This window comes from Canis lupus, chromosome 4 (genome assembly GCF_003254725.2).
Source record: "Canis lupus dingo isolate Sandy chromosome 4, ASM325472v2, whole genome shotgun sequence".
Classification (NCBI taxonomy): domain Eukaryota; kingdom Metazoa; phylum Chordata; class Mammalia; order Carnivora; family Canidae; genus Canis; species Canis lupus.
In genome coordinates, this window is record NC_064246.1 from 88,662,006 (window position 1) to 88,681,811 (window position 19,806).

Consider the following 19,806-nt stretch of genomic DNA (forward strand, 5'->3'; position numbering starts at 1 on the left):
GCTCTCAGGCACTTGTATACACATGATCTCAGTTAATCCCTCAGATCCCCTCTACGGGAGACAGATTTGGGTGACATTCCTATTTTACTAGAAGACACTCGAGAGGTGCAGTCCTGAGCCCAAGGGAACGGCACTGCCCCCGTCTCTGTGGTGGCCCAGCTGCTTTCCAGCTCGCCGCTGCATCGGTTCCGCGACTGACGGCTGTAGGAGCTTGGGTAAATTATTTGGCCCTATGAGCCTCGGTCTCCCCATCTCCCACAGGAGCCAAGACTCCCTACCTGGCTGGATTTTCAGGAGGATTAAATGAAATCTCGTAACTCAAATGCCAGCACAGACCCCGGTCCCCAGAGCTGGAGGTTCACGCGACTCTGCTCATCGGTACGGTGGTGAATACGAAAATAATCTCGAATTTCTACCCAAGAGTTCCTTTAAAATACACTTTACAAAAAGAAAGAAAAAGAAAAGGCCAGTGGAAAAGGATTCAAGTCTCATTCCAGATGTATTTTAAGGCTCTATTCCTTTTCAAAAATTTCAGCCAATGTCAACAAATACTTAGTTTGTCTAATCTTTTTGTGGTTTGTGTAGAAGGTGGATCGAGTGTTTTTGCAGAGTTGGGACTTCCTGTTTTTCCCCGATCAGTTGTTTTTCTCTTAATTCTTCAATTTTTGCATCAGCCGAGAAAACATGTAGTATGGTCCTATGGGATTAGTCTTAAGTCTCCTTTGTGTTTGAGGGGATTAGAAATTAGGTGATATCCTAGTTTATGTCCTATTTTATCTAAGTAATGTAGACTCATCTTCACATAAAAGGGAGTAGTTGTAAATTAACCTTTTTCTTCTTCTGTGGAAATGGTCATTTAGAGAGACCAAGGAGAAAATCTTAGTGCATCTTAACTTGCAAGGAACCGTCATATTCTATCCTGAGCAATCGAGAGGTATCATAAAGCTTACTTTAAAACAGGTTAAAATATATGGACACAGTAATTTCACACAATGAGAAGAATCCGTTACTATTCAAAGCCACTGTTTTCACACTTGAAGCATGATTTTTTAAATCTGCACTTTGCCATTTAGAAACTTAACGAATCACCTTGGAAGAGGCCCTTTTGCTCCCAGTAAAATAGGAAGAAATACTTATTTTGGTTTATTCCTTGACGTTAAGGGGAGGTTATCAAGCCAAAATACTGAACACCTCAAAAAATTTCTAGAAAAAGAGCTTATTAGCTTTTTCATCATAGCCATTATGGAATCACAATGGGAGTTGAGAGCAGTTTACCTGGAGGTTCAATGTGTTGTGAGAATATTAGATTTACTTTTTGGAGAATGGTTTAAGGCGCACCTTAATCGGGTGGCTCCATGGGTTGAGCGTCTGCCTTCGGCTCAGGTCATGATCTCAGGGTCCCGGAATCGAGTCCTGTGCTGGGCCCCTGCTCAGCGGGGAGCCTGCGCCTCCCTTTCCCCCTGCTCCTCCTCTCTTGCTACTTCTCTCTCTCTCAAATAAATAAATAAGGAATCTTTATTTAAAAAAAAAAAAAGAATGCACAGAAGCCATAAGGAGGCTCAAATGCAAATAAAGCAATTGCAGGGAACAACAATTCTTAGCTTCTTACAGAAACGCTGTTTGTGTGACGCCAGTGAGTTTGTTGGACTCATGCCCAGAGTCCAAGCTACATCTTTTTTCTCTTTTTACACAGTCGCTTGGGGCACACTCCAAAACCCCTTTGTTCATGAAGGCCCCTTTCTGACTCACTTGGGTCAGTTAGGACCCCTCGGCCGTGCGGCTGCACGTGTTCCAGCCACGGTCCTGTGTTTCTCTCCTGCAGCCCCTCCTCTCCTCCCCTCACCGCTTTTCTCATCTCCAGCGCTCGGAGTCTGTCCTCCTCCTGCCGCGCAAAGGTGCTGGGATCCTTGCTCTTCATCGCCAAGTAACCCCAATTCCAAGGTGTTTGCAGGACACAAACATGGGGTACCGGTAGTGCGTGTGCGAGGCGGCCCTGGGTGTGCGGCCACGCTGGCCCCGAAGGCCTCCGGGTCTGTGGGCCCGCAGCTCGGGTGCCAGCGTGGTGCCGGCTGGCGCCCCCTCCTCGCCCCCTCCTCGCCAGGTGCATCCGAGTGAATGGAATCGTTCTGCGGGTGAGTGGACGGCGAAGCTAAGCCCAGGCCCGAGCCCACACGGACCTGCCCCTCGGGCTATGGGCTTCCCGAGGAAGGAGCCCTTGGTCGCGGAGGACGGGCACGTCCAGGGCCTACGCAGTGTGTGGGACGCAGCAAGCCTTCTCTGCCCCCGCCCCCGGGCTCCGGTCGCCCTGCGCTACGAGTCAGGGTGCAGGTGCTGGAGTAAAAGCAAGTAGGTCATGGCTTCAACAGGCCGCATCAGGAGGGAGCGTTGAACTCAAGACTCCTCTTTTCTCGCGTCTCGAGTCTAGATCTGAGACTTGTGCGAGTTGCCTTCTCTCTAGGAACCGCGAATACCTGGAGAGGCAAGTGCCCCTCACCAGCCCCCTTTATCCCATTTTCTTGGCTAACCTCTCCTGTATGAAGCTGAGCATCATTTTACCCACGTCCAAATGAAAACCCAAATCACTGGAATTTTTACCGGAAGGCGGTTAACCTCACCGATGAGTTCTGAAAGACCTCTGATGGGCTTGCTTGCGACCTTGTCTTTTCGTCAAGGGACATAGTTTGCTCTCCCTTTATTCGGGTCTAAGTAGATGAACTTTCAGAAAATTCTTAGCTTTTCTTGCTTTAGGAACTACACTCCTTGTTGAGTTTATTCCCAAGAGTTATATGGTTTTTTTCTCTTCTATAATAGGACAGAGGCAGTTTATTCTTTTTTTTTTTTTTTTTTTTTTTTTTTTTTTTTTGCAGTGTTATTCTCACATTGGTCTGATAAGCTTATTAGTCCAATAAGACAAAGACTGTGTCATCAGAAACAAAGACAGGAGACAGGCTTTCCTTTTTTTTCCCCTCAACTGTACTTTTAAGTAATAATAGAGTAAGGAGTTTGATTCTCGTACCCATTTATGTTCATATTTTCCCAAGTGATGGTTTAAAACCACAACTTCATTTTTGGCTGCTAGGGTTTAGTGCTTGTGCTCTGGTCCTGCGGAATCTCAACTCCGAGCGGAACTCCCAGAGGACGTTCAACGCTTGGATGGCCCCTCCGGGGTCCGGGGTCGTGGGTCTTGGGGGCCTTTACGCTCTGTTCTTGGTTTGACCCTGGACAGTTGCAGTGGCCTCTGATGGTCAGAAAGAGGAACAGAAACTGAGGGAAAACCCCAAGCCCGCCATATGTGGAGGATTCCGTACATTTAAGCCACAGACAGAGCTGAGCGCAGGGGGCAACCCATGGGCCTTCCTGGAGTCAGGTGCAGCCAGACTTACTCACCAATCTTTCCCTTTGGGATCATTAGGGCCTTGACTGAGGCCGTCCTGCTCTAGCGGACGCCTCTCCCAGGCTGACACGGGTCTCCCTGGAAGCTCCCGGAGCTGCTTGTCCTCCAGGCTTCTTTGCCCAGACTGCAGGGTCGAGGCTGACCGGGCCTGTTCTCGGCCCCCTGCAGCGGCATCGCTTGATGCCAGGAGCCTGCGCTTTGCTGCTTTCCAAGAGAAAAGCCTCCGGGAAGTTAAGTCAGCTCGCAGGCCCCGGCGGACCCCGAAGACCCAGTCACGGGATCTCTGAGCCTCGGGCTCCTTGTCTGCACGGTGGGCACTTTCAGCCCTTACCCTGCTGTCGCAGCGTCGTGAGATAAAACCAATAGGGGGATGCGTGAAGGCGCGTCCAGGGCTGCCGTTCTGCGCACGTACGACCTGTTCTTCACGCGACCCGTGTTGCCCAAATGAATTAGGATGCAACACCCTCGGGGCCAGAGGGCCAAGCGGAGGGGGCACAAGGGCCCGTCCATCCCCCTCGTGTGTGTGGGTGAAGGGCTGAGAAGACAGATGCTTGGGCTACTCTGATAGCCAAAGGTGCAAAACCTCAATTATAGGGAAGCTGAATTTTTAGAACGAGGCTCAACATGTGCAGTTACTCTCTCGTGCATTAGCTGCATGAGGTATGACTCGTGAAGATGTGTTTGTTGTTCTCTGTTTAGAAATTTTCAAAATACTGTGATTTTATCCACATTATTCTATAGCTTATTAATGTATTGCATTAGGTGAAAAATATCAAACGTAAAGCACAGTCATAGTTGCAAAGACAGTAAATTCGGGGTCGTATGTACTTTTCTTTAATCCCCGCTGCTATTTGCTGTGTGACAGCGATGCCCCCCAGCCTCTCTTTGCTGTTCTAGGCTGTTTACTCAGTGAGACAAAACTCCTACACGTAAAATACCACAAGTCAGGCCAATAGTTTCGCCGTTGCCGTGGGAGCCGGGAGGTAACGGCAGCTCTGCTTGCCCACGGGACGCGAGCGCCGAGGCAGCTGATTGCGAGCCTTCATCTCCAGTGTGCACGCGTGTGCGTGGATGGCCACCGGCCTGCGTCTGCGGGCTGCACGGACCGTGCTGTTCGGTCCTTAGGTGTTTTATATTTCTGTTTAAATTCAGTGTCGTTGACGTACAGTGTGTCCCGGTTTCAAGAGGGGAGGTCAGTGATCCATCAGGTGCGTGTGACGCCCGGTGCTGAGGACCAGCTTTCAGTATCTCGCTTGCCTCCTAAAGACAGTCCGATCAGGAGCCCAGAGGCTCAATGGTCCAAGGATGTTGGCATCTGCCCCTCTGTAGGCACGGAGTCGTCACCCAGCCTTTCGCAGAAGCCAGGCAGTCCCACAGCCGAGAAGCGCGTGGCGCCATGAACGGGCTCAAGAGACTGGGGTGGGGCCTTACGTGTGTGTAAGAGGAGCCGTGACATCCCGCCCGAGTCTGCAGAGGGCGGCGGGAGCCTCTTGCCGTTTCTGCCACTGAGGTGGCGTCTGAGCTTGGCAATGCGCACGGTGCCCCATCCCGCGGGTGGGCGCCCTCTGCCCTTGGCCCTGCAGGGTGGGCGCCCTGTGCCCTCGGCCCTGCACGGTGGGCGCCCTGTGCCCTCGGCCTCATGGGTGGGTGCCCTGTGCCCTCAGCCGTGGCACAGCCCAGGTAAGACAGCAACTGCGGCCTCACCGTTCACCCTCCGTGTGTCCACTCGGAGCACTTGCCCCACGTTACTGTTGAAAAGTCAATCTTTACCTCAGGGTCTTTGGAATTTCTCCCAAGAATAGCTTTTATCCAAAAGTTCTCTCTACTCTGACCAGCTAATCCTGCTTCAAATCAGCACTGGGTCCAAGTGCAGCAACATCTCATTCCACGTGAAAAGGGCGGGGGTCAGCGTTGTGCTCCCACTCCGGGTCACCCGCACAGGGTGCGAGAGGGTGCCCACCTGCAGGGCCAAGGGCACAGGGCACCCACCTGTGGGGCCGAGGGCACAGGGCACCCACCTGCGGGGCCGAGGGCACAGGGCACCCGCATTCTGCTCCTGCTTCAGGTCACCTGCACAGGTGACCAGCCTCCCCACAAGCCCGTGTCCCCGCCAGGAGGTGGGGAATGCCAGTACCTCGCCCACAGAGTGCGGGGGACGAGACGGCCTTGGAGCAGCGTCTGCCGCAAAGCGGGCCCTCGGAGTTGGCTGGGGGCAGCCTTGTCATCACTGGAGTGCTCCCTGGCCCTACAAGGCCTGGATGCAGAGGCTTCCTGTTCATCCCGTTAGTACAAATGCGTTTGAACCTGGGCTAGAGTGGAAGGCGACGGGTGACGCTTCTGAATGTTGCAGCGGAGCCCAAGAAGAATGGGGCTTCTGAGCTGCCCGGGGGCCCGCAGACAGGTTCAGGTTCTAGAACCGTCGAGGGCACAGACTATCAGCAGGGAGGGAGTAGGCGCCTCAGCTTGTAGGGGCGGGCAGTGTGCATGCCCGTGGGTGATCGTGTGGCCAGTGAGCAAAAAGGCTTTGCAGGTCCCAGAGGTCATCTGCTCCAGCATGTTGCTCACGGAGTTATGGGTTGATTTTTTTTTTCCAATATAAAAGTATTTTAAACACAGCCGTGAAGTGGAATGGATATAACCTTGACGTATTAATCAAGGAACAGCATCATTTGGGGACCATATAAAAACATTTGGGAATTTCACTAATAGTAAAGATGTGGGGTCAAGTTGGGGAACGAGTGGTTGAACGGCACACGAAGCCTTGGTCCACGGGAACATTTCTTCCTTGTCGAGCCTCCACCATCTTGGATCAAAGGGAAGCCAGTGAAGAAGCTCCATGTTTACTTATTTTCATTTATTTATTTTTAAAGATTTTATTTATTTATTCATGAGACACAGAGAGAGAGGGGCAGAGACACAGGCGGAGGGAGAAGCAGGCTCCATGCAGGGAGCCCGACGTGGGACTCGATCCCGGGTCTCCAGGATCGCGCCCTGGGCCAAAGGCAGGCGCCAAACCGCTGAGCCCCCCAGGGATCCCCCTTATCCGTGTTTAAATGAAGGAGCAAGATGATTTGAAGAGGGTCCTCCAACACTACAGTGTATCTTCTAATGAACTAACATACTTCCATCTAAGAGGCCAAAAAGTAACATGTTTTTTTTTATTTCCCCTGAAATTAAAAAAAAGCAACAGGAGGAAACTATTGGCCATGCTTGGCAGCTGTTTGGTAGTTTGTCTCTATTCTTTATGGAAACTGTTCTGGGGATCCCTGGGTGGCTCGGCGGTTTAGTGCTGCCTTCAGCCCGGGGCGTGATCCTGGAGACCTGGGTTCGAGTCCCACGTCAGGCTCCCGGTGCATGGAGCCTGCTTCTCCCTCTGCCTGTGTCTCTGCCTCTCTCTCTCTCTCTCTCTGTCTATCATAAATAAATAAATCTTAAAAAAAAAAAAAAAGAAACTGTCCTGCAGGTGTGGGAAGTGGCAGAAGCAGCCGCGTCCTATTTTGGGCTGGCCCCGGTTGCCTCTGTGTTTTCAGGAAGCCTGGACTGTGGACGGCACCGCGGAGCCTTGCCTCTGGCCGCTGGCGAGCCCAGACCAGGCTTCATTCCTCTGCTGCCCCCTTTAAACCACAACCTTGTGTGTGGGTGTCGAGTTCTTGGCTGCAGTGCCGGCTAAACAGGGCGAGGGTGTCTCATTTAGAGCAGTATAGATCCTGAGAAAATAAAACATGGCTGGAAAACTACCGGGAAGACAAATGATCTAATTTAACCAAAACCACTTTTTAAAATACAAACAGAACAATAACAGTGGAAACTTACAGGAACCCGGACTCCTCGAGGAAGGAAATCCAGGGGTGCCGATGACCCATGTCGTCGAAAGAAACTACTTACCCCCACCCCAGGCAGCCCGGCCTACGTGGCCACCCCGGAGTTCCCTCTGCTTTCACCAACGTGGATTCTCTTGAGGACCCTGGATTTGAGGGAGATTTTTAAACTGTACCTTTTCGTGACAATAGCGAGTTTGCTTCGTGTTCTTAAAGGTTTAACAGGATCGTTGAAGCTGGAGGCAGAGGAGCGTGGTCTTTTATCAAAAAGATGCGTCTCACCAGACAGAGTTACTGCTCAGCCTGGTGTCCTGTTCGTTTTTCTAACCCAGGATGAGGCATTAAAGGAAGTGTCCATCTTACTAAAATTAAAGAAAGAAACAGGACTTGGAGCATCTCGTGTACTAGCCTCTCGGTACGTCAGGGAAACCACCGGTTCCCGACTCCACACCTTACTGTGCAGAATCTGAAAAGCTGTTTCTTTGTGGCAACGCGGTCATGTTCTTATCAATTGGCCGTGAATGCCAGTTGCCGTGTCAGGTTCTGGTGGCCCTTGAGGCCTCTGGGTGGTGTGGCCTTCCGTCCCGATGCCTCTTTGTCCCCCGTCTTTCAGAATCTGGAGGTTACTGCCCGGGTTTTCGGGCCGCGGCAGCGCACCAGCTCTCTCTGCGCTCCTCGGACTCTGAATTTCCGATTTCCTTTGCGTGGCAGCTAACTTCTGTTAGAGGATTGGACTCTATAGGGGAACAGCCCGTCCTACATCCCAGGTGACCTCCACAAGAAGGGAGCCAGGACAAAAGTCTTTGCTTAAGCTCTACACTTAAGAAGCTCCTTAGGAGGCCCGATGCCACATCCTCTAGGTCCGTGTTTCTAGGTAAGCAGCCAGTGCTCGTCCGGTGCCGACGGGCACCCAGGAAGGCACAATAGAGGTAACGACCAAGGGATCCCTGGGTGGCCCAGTGGTTTGGCGCCTGCCTTTGGCCCAGGGATCGAGTCCCGCGTGGAGCCTGCTTCTCCCTCTGCCTGTGTCTCTGCCTCTCTCTCTCTCTGTGTCTATCATGAATAAATAAATAAAATCTTTAAAAAAAAAAAAAAAAAGTAACGACCAAGTCCTGGCCCATCTCTTGAGAATGCATACGGCGCTCCTGCCATCAATTTGCATGCTTATTTTAAATACATAGGTCCTACCAAAAATCGTTTTCTTTACCCAGACACCCAAACCTGCAGCCGGAGGGTTCTGTTTGTGAACGACCGTACGTAAGCTGTGTGTACAAGGAACACCCGTGTCTGTTCGTGGATCGCGTATCAACCGCGTGTGAGGTGTGCTGAACAAATGTGGGAGAACTGGCGGCGAGGAAGCCCGATCCCTGCCTCGGGGGTCTAGGGAGACGCGGCCAAGTGAAAGCAAGCATGGTACACCGTGGTAGGTGCAGGCATGGGGTCCGCGGTCCACGCAGGCGGCTGCAAAGCACAGGGCAGGCAGTGAGCTCCAGGGACGGCTCCCAGCAAATGTGATCCCTCGGCTGATGGGGGTTTACCGGGTGATGGGTGGGACCAGGTAAAGGTGATTCTGTGCAGAGAGAAAAAGCTTAAGCTGAGGACCCTCAGGTGAGAGAGAGCATGGTGTATCCCGGAAACTGCAGTGCATTTAGGCTTCCACACACAGTGCAGGAAGCACCACGCAAGGTCAGGTCGTGAAAGGCCTTTTACTGGTTCACTCATGGCCCAGATATTTCTTGGATGCCGACTAACCACACGCCGGTCGCGGCTACAGACGTTAGTAGCACAAGGCCGTGGAGATCGTGGTCTGTGCGTGGGGTGCAGCCCCGAGGCATGTTGGGTGCACTTGGAGGAATTTGGATTTTTGCGATCTGACCACAATGGGGAGGACCGGGGAAGGGCTTGGGAACTGGAAGGCCGTCAGTGACCCGACCCAAGGCCTGGCAGCGGGGCCAGAGTCCGGAGGGACTGGGGAGTATGGGTGGGGCCCAGAAAGGTGCGAGCCAGGATCAGAGGCGTCAGGAGCTCACCCCGTCTCCTGGGCAGGGACTCTGGGCACGCACGGACTGGAGCCCCAGGGGAGGCAGGTCTGCAGGAGCCCAGGTATCTCTACTGGTGACCCCAGGCTTGGGAGTGTGGGTGTGAGGGGCCCCTGGGCCATTCAGGGCAGACGTGGCTTGGGAGGGGAGAGCAGCGTGCAGAGGGCCCTCCGAGAATTCAGGCCGACAGGCAGTACCTGCGGTTTGTGCGGGCGGCCGGGCACCTGGGCGAGAGCGGGGACAGGAGCAGCCTCGGCAGGGCCCGGCCACCAGCTCCCACACGTGGGGGGTGCAGCTGGAGCAGAAGAGGCGCCTCAGTCCTGCGGACACCGAGGGGAGACTCGTTAGGAGGGGGAGGAGCCGACAGGGTCGGGAAGGTGGGAGCAGAGAGTGTCCGCTGGCTTCAGCCAGAAGAGTGTGGGGGGAGGAGGGAGGGGGGAGGAGCCGGGCCGGCGGTTGACCGCTTGTGATGTGACCACGCGACGGCTGTGGTTCTGGTGTCCAGGTGAGGCCTGGCGCTCGCTCACGCGGCTGCTGTCCTCACGGGCTCAGGAGCACTGGGGAGGTGAAGAGCACCCGGGAGGAGGTGAAGAGCGATGGAGCACCTGGGGGAGGTGAAGAGCAGGCGAGGGGGCGACGCTGTATAGAGGTTTCCTGCCAAAGGCAGGTGAGAAAGCAGGGGGCACTAGACGCCCCGAGGACTCGAGAAGTTCCTTTCAGGCTGGAAGACACCTGTACGTCTGCAAGTGCTGCTGGGGAGGAGCCAGGCGCGTAGCCAGGCTCAGAGCAGCCCGGGAGCTTGGGCTCCTGTCCAGGTCACAGGGTCCGAAATGCAGAGCCCGGGTCGATACCCCTGCAGTCACTGGGCAGACTGGCCTTTTCCATGTGACAGGACCCAGGTGGTGGGGAAGGAAGGCCTTGGGCAGGTGTGTTTTGTTGAGGTTTGTTTTAGAGAAAGAAGCAACAAGAAATTCTATCTTTAAAATTTTTTTTTAGATTTTCATTTATTTGTTTACTAGAGAGAGAACACACGAGCGGGGGAGGAGCAGAGGGAAAGGGAGAAGCAGGCTCTGTGCTGAGCTCGGAGCCCAACCTGGGGCTCGATCCCTGGACCCTGAGATCATGACCTGAGCAGAAATCCTGAGTCAAATGCTTACCTACTGAGCACTCAGGCGCCCCGAAGAAATTTCGTTTCTGATGGATTCCACGTTGTAGATGAAGCAAGAGGTGAGGTTGTGAGCTGCGTAAGAGGGAAGGAGGCAGGGCAGAGGCGCAGAGAGAGGAGACGGGAAACAGAGGATGACGGAGCAGCCAGCAGCCGGGTGGGGCGGACGTGGGGCGGTGGGGTGGCGGCCAGCTCTCCCTGCTGTGCTTCTGGCTCCAGCCGCTCTGGGAGCCCAAGCAGAGCCCCTAAATACAGAGGACGGGGAGGGGGACATCGCTGGATGAACCTGAGGTCCGGGATTTGTACACGAGGAGTTGTGGGTATTGACATGCGTGTGCTCCAGGGGATGCTCTTGAAACACCGGGCACAGTGTGGAGGGACAGACGGGAGGAGCCGGAGAGCAGTCGAAGGAGGGACAAGCCACGAGGCTCCAGGAACCTGAATAGGAGGAACGGGGGCCCCACAGCGGCCTGACAGGCGGGGGCTGCCCTCGGGCTCCGTCCCCCCCGCTCCAGGGGATGCTTGCCGTCACGCGGCCACCAAATGCCTGCAGGATGTAGGCGGGGGGGGGGGGGGGGGGGCCCCTTGGCCTGAGAATCTCAGTCTGCAGTATGGGGATGTTTCTGGTTCATCTTCTGGGGTTTAAGGAGCTAAGACTGTTCATATCAGGCGGATCGCATGTCGGATTTGTTAGCCATTTCCCTGGGGGTTGTTTTGGGTTTTGGTTCTTACTTTTTAATATCCTGTAGTTTGATGACTTTCTGGGAGGAAAACACGCAGGCCGCAGCACACCGTGAGCCTGGCAGCCTCTGGGGGATACTGAGGCAGGGGGATCCACTCATGCCTCCTAGGCCCAGTTTTGAGTCCGACGTGCCCTGTTGCCGAGCGGCCCCAGCGTGGGGCACGTTGGTGGGAGGTGTGGGGCAGCCCGGGCGCGGTGTCTGTGAGCAGCACGGCGCTGGGACAAGGGCAGCCTTGCATTTAGCCATGTGGAAGCCGCCTGGGCCTCGCCCGCACCCGAAGTGCCTTTGCTGTGGGACGTTCATGAACATGGAGACACTTTCCACAGCAGGCGAAGCTCTGAAGTCCTGGCAGGATTCTGACTGGAAGCCGAATGCTTTCCAAGGACGGTGCAGACGCTGCTGTGGCGAGACCCTGAGCCCGGGGTGCTCCCCCCAGGAGACCGGGGTGCTCCCCCGAGGAGACCGCAGTGCTCTCCGTTACCCGCCGTGCCGCCTGCCACCTTCCCGGAGCTTCGTGCTGCGCCCTGGGGAGCCGCCACCTCCCGAGTGGGTCTCATTTATCTCTCAGGTGCTGCGGGGCTGCCTCCCGACGCCCCTCTCTGCATCCTTCCCGGGCTTCCCGTCCGTCTCCTGCCTGTAAGCGCTGCCCTCGCGCTGACGGCCTCCAACTGTGTGTCCGCAGCCCGCACCCTCCCCTGGACTGCAGACCCTCCGAGCCAGCTGTCCTACCCGATCCCGATGGGGAGCACCCAGGTGGAGCGCTTGCTTTTCCTCCCCAACCCGTCCTCCCTCTCCCAGTCCCTTCATCTCACGAAACAGTTGCAACAATTGACCGGAGGCTCAAACCCAAAAAACTGAACTCAAACTCAGCTTTGATTTCTCCCTGTCCTCATGCCCCCATGGGGTCCCTCACCACATCAGTTTTGTCTCCAAAAAGCTCTCAAGCCGGCCCCCTCCTCCTCATCTCCTACGCTTCCTGGCCTGAGCTGTCCCCTCTCTTACCTGGATCACGACCAGCCCTCGACTCCACGCTTCCACCCTTCCCTCTCCCCGTGGCCAGCAGGAGCCTCAGTCCCACCTGCTCAGACCCTCTCCCACGTGCTCCTCACCGTGACCTGGAACCATCTTACGTCGACTACCTTCCCAGACCCCGTTGTCCCCACCGCCTGCCAGGCTTACTGGCCTCTACCTCCACCACCTACCGCCGCCCCCCCCCCCCCCGCCCCCGCCGCCAGCTCTGTCCCCAGCTGGTTCCTTCTTGTTCCTGGGGCCTCAGCTCCACCGTGACCTCGGTTGTCTCCTCCTTAGACGGATTTCCTTTCCCGTCCATCTGAATAAGCTTCTCCGGGGGTCCTGGTTCATTTGCATATTTTGTTTCCTCGGTACCTGTCACAGAGAGTGTTTGTGTCACTTGTGAACCTGACACTTTGTCCTTTCACACGGCTACCAGTGTATGCTCCCCTCCCGCCGCATGTCTGGGGAGCTATCGTGGATCAGACCAAGTTCTGTGTGCCCTGGAGGCTACGCTCAAACGGAGACAGACAGACAGACAGTAAGACAAATAAAGAGCAAATATAGGGTCAGGTAACGAACATGCTGTGAAGGGAAAGAGCAAGCGCGTTGACACAGCCGAGGCAAACAGGCACTGGAGGATCCGGAAGGATGAGCTACTGGAAAGAAAGCATCACAAATAATGGGCAAAAATAATAATAATAATAATAATAATAATAATAATAATAATAATGGGCCATTGGTGCTTTGTTCAAATCGGCCTTGAGGAAATAAAGTATTTCTTTAGAAAATGAATTGTCAACCATGGCCCATGGCACACGCCCTGAGGGGATGGAAAGTTACTTGCGCCAGTGAAACCATCAACTAGGATAGAATTCCCTGCGGATTGGGTCAGAATGGCAGAGTCCAAAAGTACGGGGAGAAACTCCACGGGACGATTGATGGGCTGCATGTGACTTCTTCCTGGGGGATCAAGAGAAAATCAGGAAATGAAGAAGTAGAGAAATTGAAGGAAATACTGGGTATAAATGAGAATAATGGAAAGGCTAATCATACTAATACGGCACATGCCCTCAACGGCAAAGCTCCTCTTTCCTTACATTTTAATGTTTCTTGAAACCAGAATGTTTTTCATTCACTGGATATGCACAACGTGGTCATTAAAAGCATCGAATCAGTGGTGTATCTGACGACCAATCCTCTTACAAACAAAATGCGATTATTTTAAGTTCATAGAAATTAATATGAACATTAAAGTTCTCGGTAGAAAATAATTCCTTTAACAACTATTTGAGTGTTTATGGTGTGGTGAGGCGGTAGGTGTAGACTGGTAAACAAGATAGACAAAAACCCTTGCTTTCAGGTGCCTCCTCTAGGCCAGTCGCGGCTTGAGGCCCCGTATACTTACATCCAATCTAAGATCAATTGGGTTATTTAAGGGGCTCAGTGGTTGAGCGTCCACCTTGTGCCCAGGTCGTGACCCCGGGGTCCCGGGATCGAGTCCCGCGTCGGGCTCCCTGCATGGAGCCTGCTGCTCCGTCAGCCTGTGTCTCTCCCTCTCTGTGTGTCTCAGGAGTAAATAAGTAAAATCTTTTTAAAAATCAGGTTATTTCAGCGAGAATAAGCACGTTGGCCAACAGCACTCAGCAGTTAAGTGATAGAAGCAGCTCAGGTCTGCGTGGCTCTAAATCCTGTGTGCTTCCCCCAGATTACCATGATTGTGGAGCTAAGTGGACTGTTCACACTCAGTCTTGCTGCCAGAGCCGCCGTTCCCCGTTCCCCCCCCCCCCCCGCCGCCCACCTGCCTCAACCCTGGGTTAGGACCCCGTCAGGGAACTGCTGGTGGAAGTAGGAAGCGTCGCAGCGAGCGCCCCAGCCAGGGCTGAGGTCTTTTGAGCCAAGAGTAACGTTCCGCCAACAAGATCCAGAAAAAGTCTAATCCTACGTCATTGAGGTGCCGTCCTGTCTGCTTTTTAAACCTGCGCTAAATAATATACATCCCTTAGATTTCAACAGACCTGTTGGCAATAAAAAATAAATAAATAAATAAATAATCAGCAGCCAGATTTGGGGGTTGGGACAGGAAGGCAAGAGAATAAGCTCTGCACTGGCCTCAGTGTCTGCGAGAGACACACTGGAAGCTGTGCTAAGTTGGGGTCCCCGGAGCTGAACTGCGCGGGGGAATCCTGGGGCACGTGGTGCAGGGAAGGCTGATGGGTGCGGGGGGGTGGGAGCTGAGCGAGGAGCTGGTGTCCACAGGCAGCGAGCACCCACCTGAGCCCACAGGGAGCTCTGGGGCCTGGGTCGCAGCAGAGCAGCCCGGCCCCGGGGAGCGGGGCCCTCTATACCCCTCTGTCTGCCAGCCCTTGGCTGGGGCCTTGGGGTCAGGGGTCCCCTAATGAGCCTGAAGTGCCTGGGGACAGCTTCCTCTGAGGAGGAGGCAGGTGTGCACCGACGGGCGCTCTGCGGGGAAAAGGCCTGGGAGGGACACTCGCAGCCCAAGTCCAAATACGTTACTTTGGAACATGATCAAGTGAGAGATTTTTTTTTTTTTTTTTTTTTTTTTTAAGTGAGAGATTTTGACACAAAACAGGACAGTCTGCTTAGATGTGTCTGCTGAACACGGGATTTATTAACAAGGAGCTTTTTTTTTTTCCTTTTTAAAAAGATTTTGTTATTTATTCCCGAGAGACAGAGAGAGAGGCAGAGACACAGGCAGAAGAAGAAGCAGGCTCCGTGCAGGGAGCCCGACGCGGGACTCGATCCCGGGACCCGGGGTCACGCCCTGGGCCCAAGCAGCTCCACCGCTGAGCTCCCCGGGCGTCCCAATCAAGGAGCTTCTTGATTCTTATTTTGCTTTAGGGTGTTACAGTATTAGATCAGCTGGGCTAGAGGGGAAATTTTTTCTGAGGAAGGCGTCAGGGCAGGTACGCTCCGCAACGGCTACAACACTTCTTATGGAAATTTTTAAGGTATTAATTGGAAAAAAAAGGAAAAGAGGATTAAACATATAATCGGAAACAATGGTCAAAAACTAGCTTATATAATACCAACTTTGTCAGAAGAATGATACCCAATTCCTACGGCTGTTAGATATTTTTTCTTTTACATTTTCCTTTTTTTTTAATAAATTTATTTTTCATTGGTGTTCAATTTGCCAACATACAGAATAACACCCAGTGCTCATCCCGTCAAGTGCCCCCCTCAGTGCCCGTCTCCCATTCACCCCCACCCCCCGCCCTCCTCCCCTTCTTTTACATTTTCCTAAGACCATTTCACACGTCGGTATTTTACTATAAATACCTTTTTTATAATGGTGATTTGCATAGAACGTTCAACTATGTAATGATGGATACGCTGTTATTATATATTTGTCAAAGCACCTGGATGTACGACCCAAGAGGGATTGCGAACCGTGAGCTTTGAGCAATAAAGATGCATCACTGTAGGCTCATTGACTGAAAATGTACCTCCGGGGCACCTGGGAGGCTCGGTGGGCTAAGCAACTGCTCTCAGCTCAGGTTGAGATCCAGGGTCCTGGGATCGAGTCCCACATCAGCCTCCCTTCTCCGTGGAGAGCCTGCCTCTGCTCCTCTCTCTCTGTCTCCCATGAATAAATAAATAAAATCTTTAAAAAAAAACATGGACCACTGTGGCAGGGGTTATCGATAGTGGGATAGTGGGGCCAGGGGAGTCCAGCAGTTGCTCCATTCTGCTCCATTGTGTGGCTCTAAAAACTGAAGTCTTGTTTTACGCCGCTCTCAGCCTGTCGGTACTAATCCCAATGCTGCAGGGTGCTCACGTGGGCCGCGGTGAGCCTTCCAGGGACATCCCCCCTTTCAGAATCGATGTTACTACTGGGCTGACCCTTGTGGATCTTAATATGATTGCAAGATGCCCTGCAGCAACAGCCGTCATGAAACTTGGAAAAAATAAAGGTTCATTACTCACAAGACCTGGAAGTGGCACCATACACCTGGGGTTACAGCAGTGAGGTGGGGGTGGGGGCTGAGAGCACACGCACACAGGCCGGAGAGCCTGCTCGGGGGTCAAGGGTGGGGACCCAGAGTTTCGCAGGCTTACTCTTTATTGGTGAGTTTGGGACATAAGAGCAGGAATTTAAAACATGGGGAAGAGAAATGACAAGTGCCCCAAATGGCCAGTTATGATGATACCAGCCAAGGTCTCCAAAACCAAGGAGGTCCGGCGGCGGCGGGGGAGGTAGCCCGGCCCTTCCTGTAGTCGCGGGCCTGGCCGTGGTTCATTCAGGATCGTTGTCTTGAAAGTCGATGCCGCCCTCGGGTGTCACCTGGGCCGCGCCTGCCCCGTGCCTACGGCACGTCTGCTTCTGAAGGTCTGTGACTATACAGAAAGCCGATTCTCCTCCTTAATCGGCTTCCGGTTCCTAAGGAACAGCTGATGTCCTGTGACATCAGAAAAAAAAAAAAAAATCCTCTCCACCCAGACATCCATTCCCACCATCTGTGCTATAATCTGTCGAGCAATCAGAATATGAATATGCTGCGACCACAACCTCCTGAGCAAGCATCGTCCGCAAACAGTGTATTTGGTTTAAAGGCTTTCTTTTCATACTTGTTTGCACGGAGCTGAGGAATACATTTCGAGTTAAAATACAGCAAGAACTGGGTAAACAGCACCCGCCATATAATGTATTCCTCCAGCACTTTGCTCATAGAACCCACTCTGCCGTGAAGGGGCCACGTAACGCACACGGGGCGTGGCGGCGTGGGCGCGCACTCGTCCCGTGCACACATGCCCCTTCCTTAAAGAAAACGAGAAGCCGTCACCCACTCCGTGCAAGGCGGCGGACCCATTTCCAGAATGCCCGTTGCTGTTACATAAACTCAGCCTACAAGTAAAATTAACATGTTTTGCTTTTAACCAAAACTTCCTACAATGACTTTGGTCTGAACATAAAATGCCTGTTGCGTTTTTCCTCTACTACCTGAGCCCCAGCGGGCAGGTGTCTCCCCTACAAGGAGCTATTTGCACCCGAAGCTAATATGGGTGAAAATGAAAGCGAATAACCTTTATCAAATCAGAGTGAGCGTCACCCTATACGCTGCTTAGCGTCTCCGTAGAAACCTACCCGTTGGGGCTTCCTTGGGGGTGTGAGTCCCCCGAGGTGCGCCCACACTTCTGATGCTGTTTGTGGGTTGTCTCTCCCCCGCAGGCCTTGAACCGGGGCATCGCTGCTGTCAAGGAGGATGCAGTGGAGATGCTGGCCAGCTACGGGCTGGCGTACTCGCTGATGAAGTTCTTCACGGGTCCCATGAGCGACTTTAAGAACGTGGGCCTGGTGTTTGTGAACAGCAAGCGGGACAGGACCAAGGCCGTCCTGTGCATGGTGGTGGCCGGCGCCGTCGCTGCCGTCTTCCACACCCTCATCGGTAAGGCTGCTGAGCGTTTGGGAGGCACCAGCCCGCGTCCTCCCTGTTCCTTTCCATCCGCTCCAACGTGTCTCTTGTAATAAGGATTTCTTCCGTGATTATTGAGACATTTGTCATGAACACTCCAAGGGATGAAGAGACCGGGTTTGTGCCCCTTAGCGCAAGAAGAGGGAATGTGTTTTCCCCGGGAAGCCCTAGTTTTAATTCTTTGACTCCCAAGCCTGTGGCAGAGAGGATGTGATCTCAGGAAGGTCGACAGGGTGGCCCGGGCACCCTACTAGACGCGCATTCCTGCACACGCTCCGTCTTAAAAACCAAGATAGCCTGGTGGTGATTAGGGTTAGTGCTTATCCACTGAATCAAATGACAGATGGCTTTATGTAATCAAATTAACTTATTTCAGGGGCTCACTAGTCTGTTTTATTCAAAGACCAGACTAAACCCTGGGGCAAAACATGATTTCCATGGAAAAATAAGGAAGCTGTATCACACCTGCGGTGACTAGCGTAGTTTCTCCAGGACTGTGGAAAAGGACTTCCTCTGGAGCTTCAGCCCTGCTCCTCCCAAACGTAAACGGGGTGAGACCGTTTTGGTTTTCCCTTTGAATGTGACACCGACTTTGGTGCTGAGAACACCGTGAGGCCATGAGAGGATGCCGCTCACGGGCCAGGTTTTCAGCCCGCCTAACGAAAACATTCTGTGTTTTCGTCATCGTTGAATAAGACTTTGGGACTAAGAGTTAATTACGAGCCATCAGTAATCACGGAAGAGAAGAGCTGAGTATCCTGGGTCATTGAAACTGGTGTGAGGAACCCGTGGCCACTGAGATAAAAATTATCATTTTTCAAGTTAAATCTAAAATTTCCCTTTTTTTTAAGATTTTATTTATTTATTCATGAGAGACACAGAGAGAGAAAAAGGCAGAGACACAGGCAGAGGGAGAAGCAGGCTCCATGCTGGGAACCCGATGTGGGACTCAATCCCGGGACCCCAGGATCACGCCCTGGGCCAAAGGCAGGCACCAAACCGCTGAGCCACCCAGGCATCCCCTAAAGTTTCCCATTTTAAAAGAGAATGATAAAATCTTCAATTGGAATCAAGATGGTTCTGTAGCCCAGATAGACTTAGCAGTTGTCTGGAGTTGACGCTGGCAGTTCTGTTGGACTCACAGACTTGGAGGTCTAGGAGATCCACCGACCCAGAAGTTCGTGTCTATTCTGCATCCACCAGAGCCTCGCTCTAGACGCCCAAGTTGCAGGAACCTTGGGAGTATTTCTAGCTTTGGGTTCTTGCTCTTTGTTGGGCAGCCGCCAGTAATTGTCTCATTTTAGCCAAATTGTGGCCACCACTGTTATCATGGGCTCATCTGTGAGACACCACTTTTTTTAAATTGCAGGGCACAGGGTTTGCCACCAACTAGACCTTAATTTAGGCCAGTGGTCAGGATGTAGGTGTTCTCCAACTCCCCCCGTTAATTAATCTATAAAAGAGGAAACCTTGCTGACCGTGTATTTGGTTGAGTCCACAGTCATCGCACCGCATGAAGCCAGCATTGCCCGACCACCTAACTCACGCAGGTGGAGAAGCCACTGCTGTGGCTGTTGCATTTCTCTGCACAGCTCATTCTCGACAGTGAGCTGCAAGGCCTCTCCCGTGTCCAAAGCCGCTTGGGCAGACAGTGCAGCTCAGGCGAGCCAGCTCCGCTGCTCCTATGGGGAGGAGCTGAAGCAGCTGCTAGAATGCATCCGTCTGCCCGTCTTCCCTTCTCAGTACATTTTGATATGGTCAGGGGTGCTAGGAAGTTTCAGCATAGTCTCAAAATGGGTCGCCACGTAACAAACCACCCCAAGACTCAGTGACCCAAAGCACAGCGTTTATTCTTGCTCATCAGACGGGCCAGCGAGTGGCCCTTTGGTCTCAGTGTGCTCACACCTCTGTGGTCAGCTGAGAGCCAGGAGGCGGCTCGTGGTGGGCTCACAGGGTGGCCATCAGCCAGCGGTGGGCTGGTCCAGATGGCCTGTGCTGGGACGGCGGGGCTCTCCTCCGCCAGCCTGAGCTTGTGTGGAGCACACAGCTCTGCCGATACCCCAAGTGAGAAGATAGAGGCCCACAAGGCCTTCTGAGGCCGAGAATTGGAAGTGGCCACCATCACTGCTATTGCACAGGTTCAAGGGGGCAGGGAAATAGACTCCAGCTTTTCCCCAGAGGAACTACAAAGTCATCCT

General features: G+C 53.2%; 1 protein-coding gene across 2 annotated transcripts in view; it reads left to right on the forward strand.

Annotated features, from left to right (window-relative positions):
• The window catches only part of ANKH (ANKH inorganic pyrophosphate transport regulator), a 116,370-nt gene that overhangs the window by 52,785 nt on the left and 43,779 nt on the right, over window positions 1–19,806 (forward strand). For both annotated transcript variants that reach the window (XM_025436447.3, XM_025436448.3), the window contains exon 2: window positions 17,365–17,581. In XM_025436447.3, the coding sequence (XP_025292232.1) occupies window positions 17,365–17,581 (217 nt within the window). The remainder of the gene's footprint in view (window positions 1–17,364; window positions 17,582–19,806) is intronic.